Genomic DNA, 23,477 nt, shown 5'->3' on the forward strand with positions numbered 1-23,477 from the left:
AAGTACTCATAATAGTAATTGGCCAGAACTCACAGTGATGGGGTAAGGGTGTTCAATTATTTATATTCCTTTGAAGCTGCCATTTGGAAGGAAAAAAAAAAAAAAGAGCCCCTTAGTGGAGCTGTTACTTTCTTGTTCTTGTTCACTGCATCTCTGTCTTTATGTTTCTGTATCATTGTTTTTCTCAACTGTTCACTTTCTTTAATTTTCACTCCTTCACTCCTTATCATTTCTTGTCAAATTACATTCGCACCAACGCTGTCAAGTTAATTGTCAAATAATTTTTTTTTTTTTTTGCTCCCTGCTGTTGCATGCATTGCCCTTGCTTATTCCACTGCTTTTCCCTCAAAAGAAAAGTAGTTAATTTAGAACTGAGTTACAGGCATGAAAGCCTGCCTCAAGTAGCCTGTTGGCTCTGATTATGTTCTGAGGATTCATTATAGCGCCGAGATGCACACTTACAAATATGCAAGTTTGTTTACCTTGTTTTAGACTTGAAAAATCATTGAGAATTGTCCCTCACTCACAATAATGTTGAGTGGTTTGATTAAGGCTCCTTAATTCTCTGCTTCTTAAGTGTCCTGTAGAAAGGCTGCAGACTCCAGGTGCAAGTCGACCGTATAATCCAATCAAATTTACAATAGGTAAAGTAAATTGGAGGAGTCGTGGATTTGGTTTACAGCCAAAAAAAGCTAAAAACCAATGAACCAAAAATGCTGATTTAGAGGACACCAGGTCCAGTTTTCATCCAGCTCACCATCAGCCATAATTATTAAAATGTCTCACAATTCGGTCTGGATTTGTTATGTTAAATTTACAGGCATGTGCATTTGCTTTATGAAGAGGCTAAACAACACTTACTTCTCTATTCTGCATTTAAAAGGATTCTTTACAGACCTAAAATGACTGGCAGTGTGATGGGATGCCAGTATCCACATGCCACTTGTCTAAATTGCAAAGCATTGCAATCTGAAAATCACAGTTTTGGTCAGCAGAAAAGATCACATACCTGATTCGTAAGCCTGCAAACACAGCACGGGCGTTGCTTATATCTGCTTTTTCTTCTTATCATCTCCCTTTCTCAGTCATCTTTTAGTAACATGCTCCAGTAGTTTGAGCGATGTTCTATGAACCCACTTTGACATAACAATAGAAGTGATTGAAGGGTGGAAAAGGTGCTATTCCATAATGTCTTTTTTTTTTTTTTTTTTTTTTTTTTTTACTTGTAGAAGAAAAGGAATTAAACACATCACCAAAGTAGCTTTCAATATTGCAGTGACTTCAGTACTTTTGACGATCAGGTTTAGATCTTCAAAGGGCTTTGAATCCCCCCAAAAGATATTCCTTGATACTTGACTGTTTGTGTCTGATAAGTTTTTTTTTTCTCTCAGGTTGTATTGGTTGAAGCTTTTCTTCTTGGATTTAAATATAAAAATATACAGTGTGCTTTTCATCGGACTGGGTTTTATTTTTCTTGAAGAGGTAAGAGCATTTTATCTCTGCTCTTTCTTCTTTTGGTAGCTGTTGTGTTTTGATCAGACCAGTATCACCTTTGGCAATTGGAGGTGTCCTCTTCATTTAATGAGCCAACATGTGTCAACTGCCTCAAGTGAGTCTCTAAATGACACAAAATTGCTCCAATCTCACCTCTTCTGTGTGTGTGCTCTGTGGACATTTTAACATCGGACACACTCTTAAGCTTAATTTCCCCTCTCTCTCTGAGGAATTGAGGCCTATTTATTTCCAACAGGCTGAAGGATACTTAGTGTCTTTTGCTTTTTTTCCCCCCCTTTTGCCTTCAACAGTGGTTTCAATGGGACCAATTTGTGCATATTATGAGTTTGCCACTCTTTAGAAATACAGCTTCACTGTGGCTCAGTGTGGTCGGGCAAAGTTTTTCACCTCTGGGTACTAGCACTCCAGGACTTACTTCATCTTGGGCTCCCACATCCTGCCACAAGTCCCTCATGGACTGCAAATTCTGAGCCCAGCAAGTTTGCTTTGAATGCAGGCAACATAGATGGCACGCTGTATGATGCAATGGAGCAGGATCTGCACAAAAACATGTTTGTTCATTTGATGTATTACTGAGCATAAAGATTGTTTTCTTAAAGTATAAAACTGGGTTTTCTAATTAAGAATCAATTTCATTTTAATTTTAATTTTATTTGAGTCCCTCTTGGTGAGGGTTTATCCACATCACAGTGCCATTTAGTACATGCCACTTTGACTCACAGTTTAAATTACACAAGCAAAATAATGTCCTGCCTTTTTAATGATTAGTCACATGTAATTTTCAGTTTCCTGTCAAGTAAGGCTGGGAAATCTCACAATCTGAACTCATGATGGATATTATTTTGTTATATGAGCAGCTTTTCAGAGAGATTATACAGATCATGTCATTAAGTGGCCTAAACAATGGCAAAACTGCTTATGGGTTTGTAGCATTACTGTTGCTAGCACAGGTTGCTAGGCTAGTTTATTGAGTTTATTTCAGTTAATTTATTGCGATACTTAAGTGTCTGCACTTGTGATTGCACTGTTTCCACATTATTGTGCAGTTTGTGTAAAATGTTTTTTGGTGGCCATTGAAGAATTGGTGATAAAGAATTACTGTAAGTCTTCCGAATGTGTGAGTATGATTGTTTTAGATACTGCAAGTGTGAAAACATTATTAATTCATTATAAAGATGGGGCTAACTAGGCCACCACGATTTAGGTAATTAATGAAATACTGCAGCTGTGTGTACACAAAAAGCGGATATGTTCGTTTTCTTCATCTGGATATTGTCAAAATATTGTAACAAGTTTGGTCCAAATGGTGCAAAATTATGTTTCTAGTCATATGTAACAACAAAATGCCATCACACAGTATAAGCCTCCAGAAACTAGAGAAAACCATAGGACAATTTTTATTGTTTTTAACTTGATTGTATTTTTAATAGATGAGAAAATGGCTATTCAGATCATAAATCGTGATTCTAACTCAAAATGTCATCTTACTTTCAAGATTTCAAAATGGACAGTTCTCCACTGTTGGAAATAGCTTGCACTATCACAGCAGCGTAAACTTGCTTTGTGAATCATTATGTGAACTGCTTTCCACTCCAGCTGCCCCATGAGCAAGTCCCAATTAGCCTTTCTTCCTTTCATTTTAATTGGAAAAGTAACTGTTTCATTAACCCTTAAGCTTGAACAGTCAATTTGGGTTGCATGGGTTGCATAGGAATGGAGCAATGACCCAAACATACCCCATGGAATATGACTGCAGATGAGATTAGTTTATGCTGATTATTTTATCCTGACTGATGGAGCACACCTCTTATATATTTAAGTACACTTCACCAGTTCCATCACAGTACTGTACAGGTGGAGCTTATCCACTGGTTTCTTAATGCATACTGATACTTTGTTTTTGTACAGAATCTGGTATGATTTCACAAAATATAAAAGCAGGCAAAGATTTAATGCAATGTTAACCACAATTGATTATCTGAAATGCAAATTATTTGTGGGAAGATGCAGGGGAAAGGGTGAGATGGAAGCAGATGATCTGCTTTGGTAGTAGCAGTAGTAGTAGTAGGTATAGTAATAGGAGTGAGAGTAGTGGTAGTTGTAACAGTTGTTGGAGTACAGTGGGAGTAATTGTAGTGTTAGAAGTAGTAGCAGAGGTTGGAGTGGTGGTAGTAGTAGTAGTGATGGTGGTTTTAGTAGTAGTAGAGTGGTAGTAATATTAGTAGTAAGTATGTAAAATTTATTTATATAGCACTTATCACAGAGAAACCTCACAAAGTGCTTAACAGATTAAAAGGATACAAGACAGAAACACACACAAAAAATAGTAGTGGTGTATTAGAGGAGGTAGTAGTAGTGGCAGTAGTAGTAGTGATGGTAGTGGTAGTAATAGTAGTGGTGGTGGTAGTAGTTGCAGTAGTAGAGGTGGTAGTGGTAGTAGTAGTGGTAGCAATAGTAGTAGTGGTGGTGGTAGTAGTGGCAGTAGTAGAGGTGGTGGTAGTAGTAGTAATGGTAGTAGTCATAGAGGTGGTGGTAGTCGTAGTAGTAGTGATGGTAGTGGTAGTAATAGTAGTAGTGTAGTACAGGTGGTGGTAGTAGTGATGGGTTAGTAGTCGTAGTAGTAGTGGCAGTAGTAGTAGTAGTAGTAGAGGTGGTGGCGGTGGTAGTAGTGATAGTAATAGTAGTAGTAGTGGCAGTAGTAGTAGTAGAGGTGGTGGTAGTAGTGATGGTAGTGGTAGTAATAGTAGTAGTAGTAGAGGTGGTGGTGGTAGTAGAGATGGTAGTGGTAGTAATAGTAGTAGTAGGGGCAGTAGTAGTAGTAGAGGTGATGGTGGTAGTAGAGATGGTAGTGGTAGTAATAGTAGTAGTAGGGGCAGTAGTAGTAGTAGAGGTGATGGTGGTAGTAGTAGTGATAGCAGTGGTAGTAGATTGGTAGTAATAATAGTTGTAGTGGTGGTGGTAGTAGTGGTAGTAATAATAGTAGTAGAGGTGGTAGTAGTAGTTGTAGTTTTACAATGTATGTGTAATAATCCTCAACTCTTTGTTTCTCTAATTTGACGGAACAGTCTACTCACACACACACACACACACACACACACACACACACTTTTTATTTTTACCTTTGAAATCAGCAACCGACTCAACAACTTTTATAAAAAAAAAAAAAGTCTTTTCTTTGCCGAATCCCAGCTGAGTACTTTTCTGTCCCATTCTTCCTTTCTCTCTTTCTAGCATAGAGGATTTTGCAGCCGTCTGCTGGTCTTTGTTGGCAGTGATTGCGTGTGAAAACCTCCAGACAAGACAAAACTAGACGGGTTTAGAGTAAAGGGCCGGTTTCCATAGCGATGGTGCTTGCCCAGGCAGCCTGTGAGAATTGGTCCTGATTGATGGGGCTTGGTTGTTTAGACCTGGAGGGTGCATGGTATGTGTGAGTGAGGGAGAAGATGTGTGTCTGTGTTTGTATGTTTGTGTATGTGAGGCTGTTAAATGCATCCACTTGGGCGTACATTCCCATCTTTCTGTCTGGCAGGCTATCTTAATATTACTCCCTCCGTGATTAAGCCTGGTAGGGTTTTAACTTAGGTGCAGGGCTGACAGGCACTCTAACAGTTTGGCAGCCTGCTTAGCCTTTATTATTGTTGCCAGATACTGCAAACTAGAATGTCTACACTTCAGATAATCGCACATCTATAGTTCAATGTCAGCTGGTGCTCTTCAGTTTCTCTTCTAGGATGTTATTTGGTGCTGTGAAACACTAACAAGACAGACATTTCTGAAAAAGAAGCTGTTGCATAAATGCAAAGACTGAAACAGCTACGGGCGAGCAAAAGCATCTACTGATCTAAAATGTTCAATAACTTTAGAACCACTAATCCTATCAATATATAAATACAAAATGCAGTTTGTCAGCTATTCTTGTCTTTTTTAGATGTTCAGAGACTCCATAGTGAACACGGAAATACTAGTCGCTTTTTCATTGACCCTCAAGTTGCGCAAATATAACTTGCACATAAAAATTTACCTAATGGAAAAACGACAATTTCATTAAAAGTCTCATTTTTCGATTAAAAGTTTTTGCGCTGGCAAGAGGTGGTTTTTTGGGCGTAGCACAAATGGTATATCACGCAAAACTGCAATTGAAAGACCTTTTTCGCAACTAGAGTCAGGTGAATTAAAAAAACGGATGTTAACAGACGAGCAAAGAAGAAGAAGAAACATGCCGCGGTCTGTGTGGACGCACCAGGGAACCCAATCATTTTTTTAATTTAGTATGAGATAGAGGGGTAAGATATAATAATAATGAATATATCTCTAAATGAACACCATATTTACGTTGGTCGCCGTGTTTATGGAATAACTTCTCGTGTCATCTTACGATAATAAACAAATCATCGCATTTGGGATTTAATGGAAACCGACATTACACACTTCTGTTTTGTTCGACATTTAGTAAATATCGGTAAAATTTTGCACAGATGTCCAATGGAAAAGCGACTACTGTCATCTTCTGTAAAATGGATTCACCAATAAAATCCATGAGTTTGATGTCATGTAAACACATTACTGGTATCTGGAAAAACTAATTTTCTCAACATTTTAGCCTTTCATCCCAATGAAAACTATGGTTTTAGGTCAGTGAAAATAACTATTTCTGTGGAGATTTTGGAAACACCTTGTCACAGTATGCAACAAAAAAATAGATCTACGTCGCTTGTGAGACCTTAGTTCATGGGTTGGTAACCTTTACTATCTAATGAGCCATTTTAGAACTGAAATAGAAAAATAAAAAACTGTCTGGAGCCAAAATATGTCCCTATATGTTTTACCTCAAAGGAGTGACTGTTTAGGATTAGTTTCTATGGAATATGTCAAGGATAAATCTAAGTTTCTGTGCATTTACAGATCTACAAAGAAATTACAGAACTACACTAAGGAAAACTGACATTTGTCGTTAGTTTGTTTGGGCCGAAAAAAATCGACTGGTATATGAAGCAAATCGATAAACTGTCATAAAATAATACATAGTCTACTTTTACTACTACTAGTAGGCCTGTATTTTTTTTTTTTATTCAGAATGACTTTATTTGTAAAATTTGTAAAATAAAATAAATTTTAAAAAGTGCTATACATTATATTTTTTGACAAAGCCACATGGAGCCACTTGAAAAGGGCCCAAGAGCCAAATGTGGCCCCAGAGCCACAGGTTGCCTACCCCTGCCTCAGTTTATTCTAACCTAACCAAATGATAGTACTTTGCTGCGTATTTCTGCAGGTTTTTGTAGATGAAATCTTTTCTGAAAACAATCCGGTGTGTTCGATGTTATTAACCCTTTATCAGCCAAGTGACTATTTTTGGTAATTTCCACATACATTGCAAGACAATGATAGCAACAATTACAATGAGTTAACAATCTCAGGTCCAATATGGTCTACAGGGTCTGTAAGGTCCACCTCTGCATGAACAGTGAGTGTACCTGCTTTGTTAGGTACCATGAAGTAATGGTACTAATGTAAGGAATGATGTTCAAAGGGATAAATGTGGATGTGGACAGGTGTCTGGATCAGCACTTATGTTGAAATGTTCTAAAGGTGATGATCTTTTCATCTTATATGTGTTTTTCTTGCATTTTTTATAGATATTTCTTGGATTTATTTATTTATTTGTTTGTTTATTTTTTTGCCACTTATGCGTAATGAACCAAATATGGTAACTTCACTTAGCTTGATTTTCTACATAATTTTTTTTTTAAATTTCAAAAATACATTCTTGTTATGTCCTCCAATAACACACTAAAGCTGAAAATTAGAATTACAAAGTATTTCTATGACTGAACTATAAAGGGTTAATTAAAAATGGCGGGGGGGGCGGTATATGTGTATACATGGCCTGAAAAATGACGGTGGTTGTAGGCTTTTTTTCTTTTTTTTTTTTTTATTCAGTTGCTGAAAAAGTCATTTTTCTTCACTTTTATCTGTTTTAATATAATGATCTTTGAATTTACTCTGAGCTTTTGTGAACATCTGTGTGAACATCTGTGTGAACAATGAATTATTGTTAAATTGTTATTGTAAATAAAAACGCAGCGGGTAAATCTTATAGTGAAAGGTGATAAATAACTAATGAAAGGTTAAACTTAATTTGGAAGTTGCCTCAGACAGAACGCAATACAGAAATAATGGAAAGATGAAGCATAAAATATTTGTTCCATTCTGATCACGGGCTGTTTTTTTTGTTTTTTATTCTTGACTAGAGTGGCTTCTACATGAGCGTATCATGTGTCTTCGGTTTGACTAATATGAAAATTAGATTTAATTTCAAGATTCACGTCACTAATTCAACTTTAATTCAAATCAGTGACACACAGCTGTTCATGTTAGCCGCAGTCACGTGTAAACACATCAAAATAGAAAGTAGAGTCTTTCTGTAAACATGTAGTCTATGCCGGCGGTGCACAAAAACCCTTTGTGTTATACAGACGAAGTGAAAAGGATGGAAATACACGGAATATGCTTCACACTTGTAAATTTAAATTGATGTCGTTCGCCTCCATATCCTCACTGTGATTACACCCTCTTTCCAAACTGCTATATGAGAAGCAGGAGAAAGTGGAATTAGTTAGCTTGTAGTGGTACCTTTAATAGTACAAAATGTCCTTTTCAGACACTGCTGGTAAAAAGGGGGTCTCTGTGCGCTTGAAAAGATATCTATTTGTAGCAAGATGGATAACGAGTGCCCTTTTCCGAATTCTCTGCTTTTCTCTGCAAATCACTGAATGGCTGTGCGTCATTTTGTCTCCCACTTTGCTAATTCAGCAGATAATGGCTCCTATTTATGACCTTAGAAGCTTTTCTCCATCAATTACTGTATTAGTCATAAAGCCAGGCCCCTCCCTTCTCTTCTACGCCCTACCACACAACAACAGTAAAGCACTGTAAATGGAGCCGTCTCATATTCGCAAACCCACCTCCCACTCTCCACTACTTTATAATCACAGTGCCGGTGTATGCTGTGTTATCAGGTCCAACAGAGGTACAGGCACTAGCAGGTGGTTGCTGTATTAGCTAAACAAGCGTCTGTGTGCACAGTGTGACTTTCTGTCCTCCTGGTAGCCAGTCGTGTTTGTGTAGATCAGTTCTATTCTCAGAGACTTGTGAAGATAGCTGAGCTCCTATTGCTGGTTATTTTAGCTCAGGCCATGTCCCCCTGCCAGGCAGATAAAGACGGGTCTTGTGTGCTTATCTGGGCAATGTTGTACCTCACTCTGTCTGAGGGAAGCTTTGGGAATACAGGGAGACTTTGGTTGAAGGGACGAATGGCCACTGCGGGTGCAATGTCCTTTCAATGTCATCTTTGGTAACATTTTGCATACCGGATGGTTGAGACTTTTATGCAACCTACCTTACAGCAATACAAGTGTACGCATTTTTAGAAGAGGTGGCACCAGTGGGAATCAAACCCCAAAAGTTGTGTGTCCTGGGTAACACACACTTTCATGCTCACAGAACGCAAAGGACATTCTAAAAAGTTTATTTGCAGCCTTGGAAAAGATGACGACCTTAAAGGCAATTTCCGTAATATCACTATGTTATATTGATGCTGCAGATTGCACTGCTTTAATATTTGATTTCCAGCTACAATACCAGTAGGTGTATTCCCACCCACTTATTTTTTACATGCATTTTACATTTGTGCATTAAAAAAACAGCGCGGAACCACTAAAAAGTCAAAAACACTTTCAATATTGTAGAGAGGTTTTGCGACTTGGGAGAGGCTTAAAATGTTGGCGTATTAATAAAAACGGTGCAATGAAAGCAGTTTTAAAGAATAATCATACTGGTCTATGAGTAAAAACACTTCAGAATAAAAAGAGAGAAAAGTTTGAGTCTCTTATAAAGAAAAAAATATGTCAAAATTGCTGGTTGGCTGTAGTTTCCAAGAAACAGTCTTATGTTAAAATGAATTAATGAGAGAATGGGTTTTTACTCAAAATGAATATTTGTCTCGGAGCTACCAGAACAATTTCAAAACCCTGTCTGCACATGAGAATACGTTCACTTTTCAGGTTCTTTCTAGTGGGAAATATATATATACACTAATACAGCGGGTCGTCCAATGACTGAAGGGTCAGCAGTTTGAATCCTGGCTCCGACTGTCCACATGTCGAACTGTCCTTCGGCAAGTCACTGAACCCTAAATTGCTCTGAGTAGGGCCCAGCAGCACCTTGCATGTTGACAGCCACCTACTGGTGTATGAGTGTGTACGTGAATGTGTGAATGGGTGAATGTAAGGCTTTTGGGATCTTTAAGATGTAGAAAATTTGCTATATAAATGCAGTCCATTTTTACTATTTGAAAACATGAGCTAACCAACACTTTTGTCATTTGTTTTACGATTCATCTTATTAATATTGTACATTTAATCTCCAAAAAAATCATGTAGACCAGTGTCATTTGTGCACATATTTTATGTAATACAATATTTTTATTCACAAAAAAAAAACAAGTAGAAATGCCATACTAAGTGAAAACAACAACAAGGCTGCACATTGTGTGAAGAGCTGCTGAAACAAATGTGAGACAAAGGCTTTGACAAACTGTAGAGGACTTATAAGGGAGCTAAAACTCAAGCCAGCTTCAGGTTTTTTGCCAGAATACTTCTTAATATCAGCCCCTCAATCAGTAATTCAGCTAGCATGATACTGTCCAAAACACTATTTAACTAGCTTAATTTAAAACCATGATTACAATGGAGAACAAACTCTTAATTTTGCATATCAGTACGATGGAAAATAGCATTAGCATATTAGACTTAAGGTTTAATACAACCCCCTCTGCTAATAACGTTTTCCTCAACATTAATGCACGACACACAGTGAACCTGCGTATCCGTTGAATGTATGTGGTCGGTGCCATCACTCATTACTTGAAAAAAATGAACACAGCTTTAAGTGCTGACACTATTCAACCTTTTCTACTGTGCAATTACTGGCCACTTGGCAAGGTTCAAATTCAGGAAAAAAGGGAAGGTGTAAAGTTAACAGTAGCTGGCAGCAGTAGCCCAGAGGCACATAGCTGAAGAAAATTGAAAAAAGGTTAATTACAGCCATCACAGTTCACATAATCACACACTGTGAACCTGTAGTAATTGCACCATATTAGACATTCATGGCATTAGAGTGAGTTAGGGCGGGGTAGTGGGGGGGCTGTTTGATGACATGTGACTCCTATGCAAACACATATAAGTACGTCCACATCTACTACAGCTGTTCTGTCAAATCTAAACTACAGTCTGTTTTACCTGATTTGCCTTTTCCTACATCAGTATAGTCATGTCAGGTGAAATTATGCCGTTAGTTTTTTTTATAAAGATGCCTTTTCCATTAGTAATCCAATTGTAAGTGAATGTTGTTTTAACACAAAGCAGTCTCATATGGATCTGTCCTGCTTTGTCTCCAACTCTATTCTCTACCACAGAGTACTTTGTTTTCCTTTCTTCTCTTTAGCACAAGTGTTCTCTTTCTTTATGTAGACATAAAAGATGTTTCTGGGCTTCCTCAGGCTCACCTTTATTACTCATGTGCATGTGAGCAGGACATGACTACAGGGTTTATACAGATGCTTGAAATCCTTGAAAATGGTCGAATTTCAATATGTTTTCAAGGTCTGAAAAGTGCTTGAATTTTAGTTTAACCCTTAGGGGTCCCCGGTCATGGACCAGTGACTGAATCACATGACATTTTCAACACGTCGTAGCGTCGGAAGTTGGTTACATAGACCACTGGTGACAATTGCATTCAAAAGTGTGGACTTGAAACACTCCCACTTTTTATTTGATGCTGATAGAGCAAATACAACTGGAGATATGGCGTTTTCAAACCGGAGCAAACAAGCGATATAGCATTATTATAGCGATGTAAAAAGTGTTATATTTCTTACCATGTCTTCGTCATTTTTTTGTCCTTTTTCAAAACGGAAAAACTGGCTGGATCTGCAGATTCTAATCCACAGATTGAATTAGCATTACAGGTAAGGGTGAAGATGACCCCCACCTGAACCGGATGGAGGACTGGGGAAGGGGGGGTGTCAAATATTTGAGTATAGTTTTAATTTATGACAATTTTGATTTTATATACCTAATATTTGGAACCAATATTCACTTTTAAAGTGTATGAAAAAGTTCGTTAAGCATCTTTGTGTTATTTATGCAATAAATTGTAAAAATTTTTCAAATCGGATTTTATATTTTATGTGTGTTTTTTGTCCTTTTGCATTGATATAGTAGGTTAAAGTGAAAAAATAGTAGGCAGATGAGATAGATGAAGTTGTGCTGAAAAAAAAGATACCAAACATGGGTATAATAAACATTTCTTTGTATAATACATAAAGGCAAAATCAAAAGTACTCAAAAACAGCCAAAATAGGCTTGGACTCCTAAGGGTTAAGTGCTTGACATTCTAACTCTGTGATGTGATTTATTTATGTTTAATATTAACTCTACCACGTTAGCCTAGATGGCAAGCCAAAGCTACTTACAGAAAGGTGATACATTTTAAAAAGTCAATGTCGAAAAAGAAAATTCCCAGGTCCTCTCAGGTCGACTCCAGGTACATTTTTTTTATCTTAATCTTTGTCTTGGTGTGAGTGGGCTTGAAGAGTTACCAAGTGGCTTCCATTTTTTTGGGATAAAACTTTGTGTACTCCTTTAATTTCTAAACCTTTTGCTATTATGAAACATAATTTTAGATGTTTATAGCATAACACAATATACATCATTGTGATAAAAAGTGAAAATTATCATTAGTATATGTACTCCTATAGATATGTGTTTTACCCCTGCAATAAGGTGCTATGCAGGAAAAATTTGAAAATGACCCTTAAAAGTGCTTGGATTTGACCTTGAAAATGTGTACAAACCCTGTGACTAGTATCGTGTCCACATTTATTTACAATGCAAAGATAACGTGAGTATCATCCAATCATCATCATCATTCAGTTCAACAGTATAGGTTATGTAGCAGACAATGCTTCAGCAGACATCCATCCAGGCAAATAGAATGAAATAGGCTGATAAGTTTAGCTGAGAGTGTGGTTACAACAATGTAAAATGCAACGTGTTGTTTTAACTTTTAAATATGAGTGAAAGGCCCACCTTAAATGTATGAACAAATGAACAAACACAACTCTTTGTCTTAACATACATCATGTTGTCTCATTGAAATATCCCTTGTTGTCTGTACCTCTGTCTTTCTTTTTTGGACACAAATTTGTTAGTCGGTTGAACTCTTGGGGTAGTTGTTTGAACTTAAAAATTTAATTCAGCTGAATAAAAAATTTAAATGTCTAGACACCAGTTGGGTTGACTAGCTAGTGCTGGACTCAAACAAGAGATTTTCTTATCACAAAGGAACTGTAATCAGTTGTTTTAACACAGAATACTGTATGTTAGCACAATTCTATTTTACAGTGAACTGATATATCGCTTTTGAAACATTTTAGCTGTGGTATAAGCATAAAAAACCAATATGCCAATAAACTGCCTCTTCAGCTGCTTTGCAAAATCAGCCAGGACCCTTGTGTTTCTTTTTGATTGTTTGTTTAAAAAAAAAAAAGAAAAAAGAAACTACAACTCAAAGTAAAAGCAAGAGAAAGAAATTTTGAGTCTTTTTTTTTTTTTTTTTTTTCTTTTTTTTTTGATTAAATATTCAACAGTTTCTGTCGTACACTTTCTCACATCATCACATCATCTTCTCGTTGCTGGGCCTTCTGCCATCTGCCTCTTCCAGCTTTCTCTCAGCCCTGACCTCTTTACTCCTTCCCACACTCCGTCCCCGTTTCCCCCTGCGACGCTCTAACTTCTTTTGTTTCTATCCGTTTTATCCATTCCAACTTTACTGGGGTAATTTTTATAAGCCATTATGGAAAAGTGCCGAACCCGTCGGCAGTTAAATTCTGACTGACGTGCAGGGAAGTGCATTTATTGTACGCGTCTCTCATCCTATGAACAGGACTTGCAGTGAAGAAAAAGAGAGAGAAAGCGACTGGGTGGAAATGTCGAACGGTCCAGGGGAAAACTAATCAAAGAACGCTGGCCTTCAGCAGAACCGCTGCCACAGGCCCACTCTGTGTAAATCCCTCTTCTGTCTCGACAGAGGGCACATTGTAAGGGGAGGTCAAATGCAGAGGAGCTGTGTTGTGTAAAGCAGCGTTGTGTAGTTTCAGAATGGAAATGGAAAAGTGTAAAATGCCAAAAGGGATGATTGTATGCATCAAACAAAGGTCTACTTCTTCAAGACAGAAGAAGCAGCACTCAGGTCACCCCACAACCACTAAGGCAAACTCCTGTGTAATTTACATTATATGTTAAAGCATTGTATCCTTTTATTCTCTGGATTAACTCTTATCTGCCTGATTTTAAGTTCAGACTTTTTTTTTTATTGCATGTTAGTCGATGATTGAGAGAAATCTGATTTTCTGCATTAAGCCCTCTTTGAGTTTATGTAATGAGAAGCATTGTCTGCATGTTAAAAAAGTAATGAAAGATAAACTTTCAAAGTATCTAGTATAGAACTTTATAATTCAATTAACCCTTTCATGCACGAATTATGAGAACCTTAGTTGAGTTTTTTTTGTTTTTATTTTTGTTTTTGTTTTTTGTTTTTTTTTGAGTGTTTTTATTCCTCCTTAGGCATGAAAAAAAAAAAACAATGAGATTGAGGTTTTTTTCATAGATTTACAAAAATGTCCACTCAGCAACACCATGAATTTTATTCTTGAAGCAAAGAAACATATATTTAAAACCCAATATCATAAAGTGATATGAAAACAGTGAAATGAAACCATGTTTAATGCAGCTAATCTTATGTTTTCTCACATTTTAACATATTCTAATACTAGTTATTACTCACTTCATGGAGATGATATGCAAAAAATAACAATTAACAACTGATTTCTACTCTAGAACCAATCAAGAACAGCAAAGTTACAGTAATGGTATGAATTGCAGTTTATGAGATGATGCATAAGTGTCCACTGTGTTGGCTGATATGGAACTAAAACAACTAAACCCATGAATATACAAGAGAACAGCTGTAGAATAACTGTCCACTGTAGTGATCACTATGCATGAAAGGGTTAAATTCAATTTTATTTGTAGAGCCCTATATCACGACAAGGTTGCCTCACAGGACTTTACAGAAGTTGTTGGATATGAAAACAAACAGTCAAATAAACAGTAGTTGAAGGAAATGGATTAATGTCCTGGGCATCCCCCATCCTTAGACCCTCCTTCTCGGCAAAGAAAAACTCCACAAACCCGGTGGGAAAAGAGAAACCTCAGGGAGAACTACACTGAAGGAGAGATCCGCTCACGTGGACGGACAGGCTGTTGATGCACCAGGACTGATGGACATCCATTTGATGATGTAGTTCTAGTCTGTAAAGATGCAGTAGGGTGGGGGCACATGAGGGGGTCCATCCAGTCAGATGAGACAGGTGAGGGTGGGGGAGGAGGTCCGGGGTCACAGGTCAGGACAGGAAACAAACAAGTCACCTCAGATCCTGTTGTCATTGACCCCCAGGCAGCTAACACTAAACAGCTGCCACTCCCCCAGAGGAGAGTGGGGAAAAGGGACACCAGGTATAATTAACTTGCTATGATCCATTTCATAGTTCTGTGAGCTGAAAATGACAGTTATGTGTGTGGATCTATACTTTAATTATGTCATTTTTTAGCCATATTATGATCTTTGGACACACTTATACTCAAGTTCATACAAGCTCTAAGGTCTGCATACAATCTAATCTACATAACACTATGTAGCGATTAAATTGGGTCGAGGCCCTTTTGGGATACAGTGGCGCCAACTGAGCCATGGACTTATCTGCAACTTACGTAGCATATACATGTAACAACTCTGAAGAAACCATAAAAACACCTGTTGCCATTTGCAACTTGCATTCAGATGCCGATACTCTGTCATTATGCCCGTTTACCCTGTGTGTGCCAAATAAATCCTTCCTCTTTGAGACGATCCACTGGTTTCACGCTGTCTTTGTGAAATGAACTATGGCACGTGCAGGGTGTTTGTAGTGCTCAGCGTAAAAAAAAAAAAAAAAACAACATTTTTGTAGGATAAGTGATTTTGGAATAATGAAATAAGGCTGTCAGGTTTCAGAAAAGTCCTAGAACTATTGCATTAAGAGATCTGTCAGATGTGTCAGTGAATGTGACATTACCAGGGTTTATCCAAACAGATTTGATGCAGCCTAAGAAATAGTTTGAAGGATGCAACAATCAATACACTTTCATCTGGCCATCAGAAAGCCAGGAATCAATATTTTCAACATTAATATGATTACCAGCAACACAACCCTTTAATACTTCTCATGAAAGTGGAAGAGTTTCATCCCTGCCCTTTGGCTGATTTATTTAACTCAGCATGTTGTTTATAAATAGCCAAAACTCATATTCTGTCAGATGTATTTTATTATATATTCCACATCATCATTTATCTGTGTGTGAGTTATCCAAGCTGATGCCGCATATAGAGAATACTGAAATGTTGACAGTTTTATTTTAACCCATAAAGACCCAAATAACCACTGTCGACTAAAATTATCAACCAGTATAAAATGTTTAATAACTTCTGATCCACTAATCCTATCAATCCATGTAAATGATTGGTGTAAAATACAGTTTGTCATCTTTTCATGGTCATCAAATATGATCCGTTTGGACGTTGGATCAATGACTGTGGATGGACACACTGGGTTTATGATCAATTAATGATACATTTTATTGAAAAAGTCACATTTTCTTCACTTTTTTCTGTTTTTGATATTATGACAATTAACTTTAATCTGAGCTTTTATGAACATCTACATGATCGGTAAATTAAATATGGGAAAATAGCTGATTTTTGTTGAAGAAATGCAAAATACAGAGGATACTATTTGAATAAATGGTGAAAAATCACTTAAGAAAGGTTAATTAAAGAGAGAAAAATTTGTTTTGGAACTGCTGCAAAAGTCACACTGGGTCTTTATGGGTTAACATCTCTATCATGGACAGCGCAGTGACGTTTTAGATATAAATGACATATGCTTATGAGCAGATAAGGAACATGTTTTGTTGATTTTTGTACCATTCAACCTTCAGATTTCTCTTCTGCTTGGAAAAAAATATCCGTTAGTTCATACATCTATTTCTAATATTTTCATTTAAATTAGGTGTTGGTTCGGGGAGGGGGCGGTGAGATGAACTTTGCATGCTGCGCCTCTGCTTTCCTGAGGCGGTACTCAGAACATTTTTATTTTACTTTTCCTTGTCTCACGCTATTTCTCTTTGCCTCATTCTCTCTAAAATAGCCACTCTCTATCTCCCTTTTTCCCGGTAATGAATGCAGGAACTCTTCTTTCATATGTGTTTAGCTGTGCCTGGAGACTGGTGTCAGCCCATGGTCCCTTAATTATTAATTTGACGTTATGTGCTGGCCGTTTGATCATCTCCACATATCTGTATGATTCAGATTTAACAAGTACCCCCGGAGACTTTGTTTTCTCTGACTTTTTCTCAGGCTTGTTGTCTCCAACCTACTATAACCGTGGAAAAGGGAAAGACGATAGCAGCCAGCAACGGCCTCACGATTACTTATATTTGATGGACAGTTCACCCAAACACCCTCGGTGCTATGATTCCATAGATGCAAAGGATGTAAAAGAAATGTACCGTCTGTACAGTACTCAGTCAGAAAGGAAAGAGTGTCTGTACATCAGACACCAAGGTTTTATAAAGCCTCTAGCTGATGTTCACTTTTAACACTTAATACCATGTCAAATCAAAGTTGCTTATATTTACTACCCTATCTTTTTCATGTTCATTTCTCTGGCCTTGCTTCTGTAGTTGTACTGCTCAGACTTTTCTTTTTGTAGTTTTTTTTTTTTTTTTATATCTACAAAAGATTCAGTTGAGAAATTACCAAGGATATGTTGTATGATTTGCTCCTGCATTTAATGATCTGTTTCTTAACAAAGTTTTACCTTTCTAGGTGTTTATTTCATGTGTGTGTGTGTGTGTGTGTGTGTGTGTGTGTGTGTGTGTGTGTGTGAACTGTTGAAGACTGAGGCTGTTATGTAGTTGTAGATTAACTTAGAGTAAGTGAGTTTGTGAGGTTTTTTTGTGACATTAAAGTGCGGTTTGTCATGTGTGAACACGTTAGGCATTTGGAAATGTGTCCTTTCAGAAATGTGATTATACTATTTAATTTTGTGCTTAAAAAAAAAAGGCTGAGTTTGCTTCACTTGCGTTAGGTCCATCTTATGACTTGTGTTATAATGTTTTTTTCTGTCCCTCTTTCTCTCCTCAGCACCACCACGTTTCACAAAAGTTCCCGTCGACCAGATTGGCGTCTCAGGGGGTGTGGTCTCCTTTGTCTGCCAGGCGGCGGGTGACCCCAAACCAAGGGTTAGCTGGAACAAGAAGGGCAAAAAAGTCAACTCCCAGCGTATAGAGGTGAGTCAGTGAACCCTGCTGATCTGTTACACTAGCATGCAGCTACTTTCATGGTGAGCACTAAACGTAACGCATGTCTTAAGAGACATAAAAACAAAAAAAAACAAACATATCCACTCTTGTTAACTGACCTTTGCCCACATGTGGTCTAATTTTAAGCATTGGTTTCCACTGCACTCGGCTTCAAGCTTTTCCAAAAGGGTGGAAGGATGTTTTTAACCACAAAATTCTAAACAACAGCTAGTAATCTTTCACAGATTTGTTGCGATGTCTAAAAAAATCTGCAGATTCTATAAACTGCAGCGGTCTCCTTCCTCTCCAACTCTGTCCTTTTTGCACTTGACTAATTCTCAGTTGTTACATTCTTGTGCTGTTTTTTTCTTTTTCTTTTTTTTCCCCCTGCATACCGCTCTGTCTGTGTGAATGTGTGTTATTCATGTTTGTTGTTCAGTTCTCGGCAGGCGTCCCAGATGGCATCTGTAAAAGTCTTGATTGATGCTCAGTGTCTCTTAATTAAAAAGTTGCTTTCGTTAACGACAACGGCAGTGCACTGAGATTGACACACAAACACTGCAGTGTGAAGACAAACACAGGCGAGGGGGCTTAAAAAAAGACAACATCAACAGGGGGAGAAGCAGCATCTCAACAGAGGGCAAAATAGAAAGACAAGTTGTGTTTGTGCGTTCTTTTTTGTAGCATGCTAAGTGGGAAACAAAGCCAAGGGCGTGAAGGAGCTCGCCAGAACGGACGCTTTCCTTCCTCCATTTAACTGAAATAAAAATTTTGTAAGGGGGTTTTGAAGTAGTTATGAGGGGTTTTTTTTTCTGTTCTACCCTCTAGACAGCTGCTTTGATATTGATCATGATGCCGTGCTCTGCAGTGTTTTTAGTCTAATTAGCAGCTCAGCCCTGAGACGTGCAGCAGCAGGGCTGCTGCAGACTTGTATCTCAAAGTCATGCTTTGCTCTGAGATCTCAGCAGTGAACCTTTTTGTTGAAATGGTGTAAGCTCTGCTCAGGGAGGACACATATCTGAAGAGTAGCTTTTGCGGTTAGACTGACAGAAAAACAGTCTTTTCAAAACACTCAAATTGTACAACGATTAGATTGCGCAATATATTTTTCGGTAATGTGTTGACAGGTGGTAATTTAAAAACAGTAGCTTTCATTGATTTTGTTCGTTACTTTAAGTGATGAGCTTCAGCCTCAGGTGCCCAACATTTACCTGTTGTTTTCTTAATGTTGGCTCATTGCTAACCTGATAAAATCACAATCTGCTACACCTGCAGGCATCACATTTAACTCTTAGGGGTCTACGGTCATGTCGTCAAGTCAAGTCGTGACTGAATCACATGACATTTTCAACACGTTGTAGCGTCGGAAGTCGGTCACATAGACCACTGGGGACAATTGCATTTGAAAGTGTGGACTTGACACACTCTCCCACTTTATATTTGGACTGGAGAAAACTCCTATGTAAAGATATGCTTTTATGTCAAATATCTGAGTATAGTTTTAATTTATTACAATTTTGATTTTATATACCTAATACTGGGAACCAATATTCACTTTCAAAGTCTTTGAACTGGTTGGTTAAGCATCTCTGTTATTTATGTAATAAATTATATACTTTTTGTGTTGATATAGTAGGTTAAAGTGGAAAAAATAATAGGCAGATGACATAGTTGAAGTTATGCTGAAGAAAAAGATACCAAACATGGGTATAATAAACATTTCTTTATATAATATATGAAGACAAAATCAAAAGTACTCAAAAATGGACAAAATACGCTCAGACCCCTAAGGGTTAAGGTAAACACTAAACAAAAATGGCAATTTATATATGGTGCTGTATATCGTTAGACTCCATTACAATAGTTTTATATGTGATTAAAATTTAAAGGTACAATATGTATAGTTTACTGGATCTAATTGAATGAACGGAATATAATATTAACATGTTGTTTTCATCCGTGTGTAATCACCTGAAAAAAGGAGTTATTGTCTTTTTTTGGTACCTTAAAATAGTGCTTTAGTGGGTCCCCTTCTGCAGAGTCCACCATGTTGCGCTGCTGTGTTTCTACGGTAGCCCATCATGGACAAACCAAATGCTAACACTATACAGGGCCTTTAGATTTTCTCCATATTTGTTGACTATCCTAAAATTGGATTGTCATAATGCTAGATGTAAACATTAGGTCTAAAAATGTCTGCAGGTATGGTGTAGATAGTAGTGTTTTCATATTTGGAATTATGTTGCTTTTCTCATGGCTTTGTTATACTTTAATGCACATTTAAAAATTATGAGCACACAATAGGTGTCTACAAAAGGACATTCCCTGCTATTGTATAAACAGACAAAATAATAGCTGGGCTTTTTCTGGATTTTGGCACACTGGGAACATGAAGTAGTCAAACATAAAGGCTTTTATTATTATGTATGTATGTCCGTAAATGTAGGCTAATTGTTATTTTAAGTAACTCTTTCTGCTTCAGTCTTCCCTCTATTCTTTATTCGTAGTACAGACTAGTCTCATTTTGTTTTCAAGATGTGCTTTCAACACGGTTCAAAACAAAGGGATTTACAGGGAACAAAGGGCATAATTACAGATAAAAACAAGAGATGAAAACGAAAATGGCCAACACATCATGCATCGAGATATGAGGCGAGAATTCTGTGTAGAAAGAAAGAGAAAGAGACTCGACCGTTTATGAGAAACTGAAAAATAAAAACCTCTCCATGTTAGAACACAGTATTGTTACTCTCTTCCCCAAGGAGCTATTTTGGATTTTGAAAGCAACTGATCTTTATTTTTGTTTGTATTCCACATTTTTTACTCAACTATTCTGTTTTACAATGAGACCAGACACTAAAATATGCATTGGTCTTGACTCATGCTGTGTGTTATCGCATATCAATACAGACTAGGTATCAGCATGCAGTATTGGATTAAAACACTGCATTTGTCTAACATTATCCTCTATTTTTTTCCCCCTAAAGACAATTGAGTTTGACGAGGGTGCAGGCGCTGTGCTCAGAATCCAGCCTCTGCGAGCGCCACGTGACGAGAACATCTACGAATGTGTGGCCGAGAACAGCGAGGGCGAGATCACCGTCAATGCCAAGCTGTCCATCATCCGAGGTGAGTCCTGCATTATGAAACGGCACCACAGAGGGGCCACTACAAAATAAATCATTAAACTGGACGTCCATGGGCTCCACAGGTTTTTATCTGATGACATATCACCTTGGAGTTTTCACACCCAGGAGCTGTATTTCAAAGTCTTTTTTTTCTTGGAATTTTTACAACTAAAGCTCTTGTCATTTTTATGAGAAGCACTTTTGGGTTAAGAGGCTAAAACTGATAATGTGGTTTTGTCAGATATATTACATTTGTTCCCATAGGTGCAAAATTTATGCCCTAAAACATACATTGTACACACAACCATATCTGATCTACTGTATAAATTGTCATGTTTTTTTTTTTTTTTTTTTTTTGCTTTTATTTCTTCATTTTTTATGCTTCAGCTTTACAACACAGTCTCAAACAGACTTGACTCATCCTCATTTATACAGTTGGACAGTGTGAGGGCTCTTTATCTTGAAGCCATCAATTTCACTGGAACTAATCAACTGTCTATTCATGTAAGATAAACCTCTGTTTACTGGTAATGAAAACCCATGGGACTTATGAATGAAAAAGACTGATTGATCACCCACAAACACATGCACACTCCAAAATAATAGTGGCAGATGAACCTGAAATGTGTAGCTCCTGTAGGTTTTACTCAAGTTTTAGCAAGATACATATATTTTTTACCCTATTTTGGCAGCATTTGAGGACACTATCATACTCTAGGTCAGTGTTTGTGAAAGGGGGCGGTACCACCCCCCAGGGGGCATTGGGACACTGTTGCAGGGGGGTGTTTGGAATGAGAAAGCTGAGAGGGGGGGCGTTAGTCTGTATACCCCAATTGCGAAGGGGGTGCTACCTACCCCCCCCCCATTCTCCCATGCTTCACAACTTGTTTTTTTTAGGGGGGATGCGACAAAGAGGATAGTCATGAGGTAAGGGGGCATTACCTACAGCGCACTAACACTCCATCCCCACTACCCCCCTGGTTGCAAACTTTTTTTCCGTTGGGAGGTTCAAGATAACGTAAAGGGGCGTTTGTTCAAAAAACAGAACCACTGCTGTAGGTAAACACGTGCGATCACACAGTCCGACTTCCTTCACCTCTCGATCTCCCTGTTTGCGTCACACACACACAGACATACACAATCACTGTCTTCTCCTCTCCTCTCTCTTTTTCTGATCTCTTCTGCCACCATCTGCCATGTTTCCATTGCTGGATGAAGCTGCTGGCTGACTGGCTGGCAGCACACAAGCTAGGCTTTCAGATCCACAGGCAGAGGGGTGAGGTAGGGAGTGTGTATGTGTGGTAGGGGGTGTTGGACCAGAAACTGAAAGCTTGGACCAGCATCCTGGGTTAGTTATTGTTAGCTACAAACCCTATACCCTGGAAACATGTTTTTGGGAGCTATGGGGGTTAGAGCGCCTCAGGTGCCCTACAAAGCTGACGTGTAGTAATTGAAATAATTACACGTAGCTGTATTCACAACAGTTTGACTCATATTTGCCTGGGGTATTGTACACCAAATGAGCAGGTAAGTGTGCTAAAGGGATTTAGACTCTGATAAACACACAGTAGTTTATGAGATGAAGCCCTTGTGATAGATGGGCTTTGCTGGGCATTTGACTCCAAAACGCCTTACTTGGCACCAAGTTATCCGTATTCAAAATCTAATTACTTTGTTGAGGTTTAGAGAAAATGCAGTTACAGTGGGATTTTTGTACATGTTTGTTCTAAAGTAAAGAAAAATGTTGATTAAAATGGATTAAAATAGACTTCTACATACTATTCTCTGACTATGTGATTTATATATGTTATAGTCCTTTAATATGATAAAGATTGTCCAAGACTTTTTATTTCTTTGTGGTGATTTTATTTATGTATTATTTTGTGTTTTATGAAAACTTTTTTTTTTCCCTCATTCCTTTTCGAAAAGGACAAAAACATACAGGCCGCATGATGGCAAATTGAAAATTCGACACTGGACAAGAGAAAATAAAGTTTGCGCAAGCATGTGTACATCGCTGTGTGTATGTGTGTGATAGCACAGGGCAAACACAGGGCAGCCAAAGGAGCAGAGGGAAAATGAAAAGTTATTGGAATCAGCCTGACGAGGTTTCCTCTAGAGCCCAGAGGAAGACAGCAGCTCTCCTGCCCAGGCAAGACTCAACACTGAAGGAAGAATGAGAGTATAATGATGACGAGAAAGGTGCAAGGCGAGTAGCAGAGGGTGAGAGAAGTACATTCAGTCTGTTTTCCATTTTTAATGAGGTCAGGCCCCAGCATTAACCCATTATTGAATGAAGGAACCAGGAAAT

At 37.9% G+C, this 23,477-nt stretch overlaps 1 protein-coding gene across 1 annotated transcript in view; it reads left to right on the plus strand.

Annotated features, from left to right (window-relative positions):
- Nucleotides 1–23,477, plus strand: part of ptprsa (protein tyrosine phosphatase receptor type Sa) — a 317,356-nt gene that overhangs the window by 148,631 nt on the left and 145,248 nt on the right. Inside the window, 2 exon segments of the mRNA XM_030131459.1 lie at nt 17,881–18,026; nt 21,026–21,167. Coding sequence (XP_029987319.1) covers nt 17,881–18,026; nt 21,026–21,167 — 288 coding nt within the window.

This window comes from Sphaeramia orbicularis, chromosome 4, assembly GCF_902148855.1.
Source record: "Sphaeramia orbicularis chromosome 4, fSphaOr1.1, whole genome shotgun sequence".
NCBI classification, from domain to species: Eukaryota; Metazoa; Chordata; class Actinopteri; order Kurtiformes; family Apogonidae; genus Sphaeramia; species Sphaeramia orbicularis.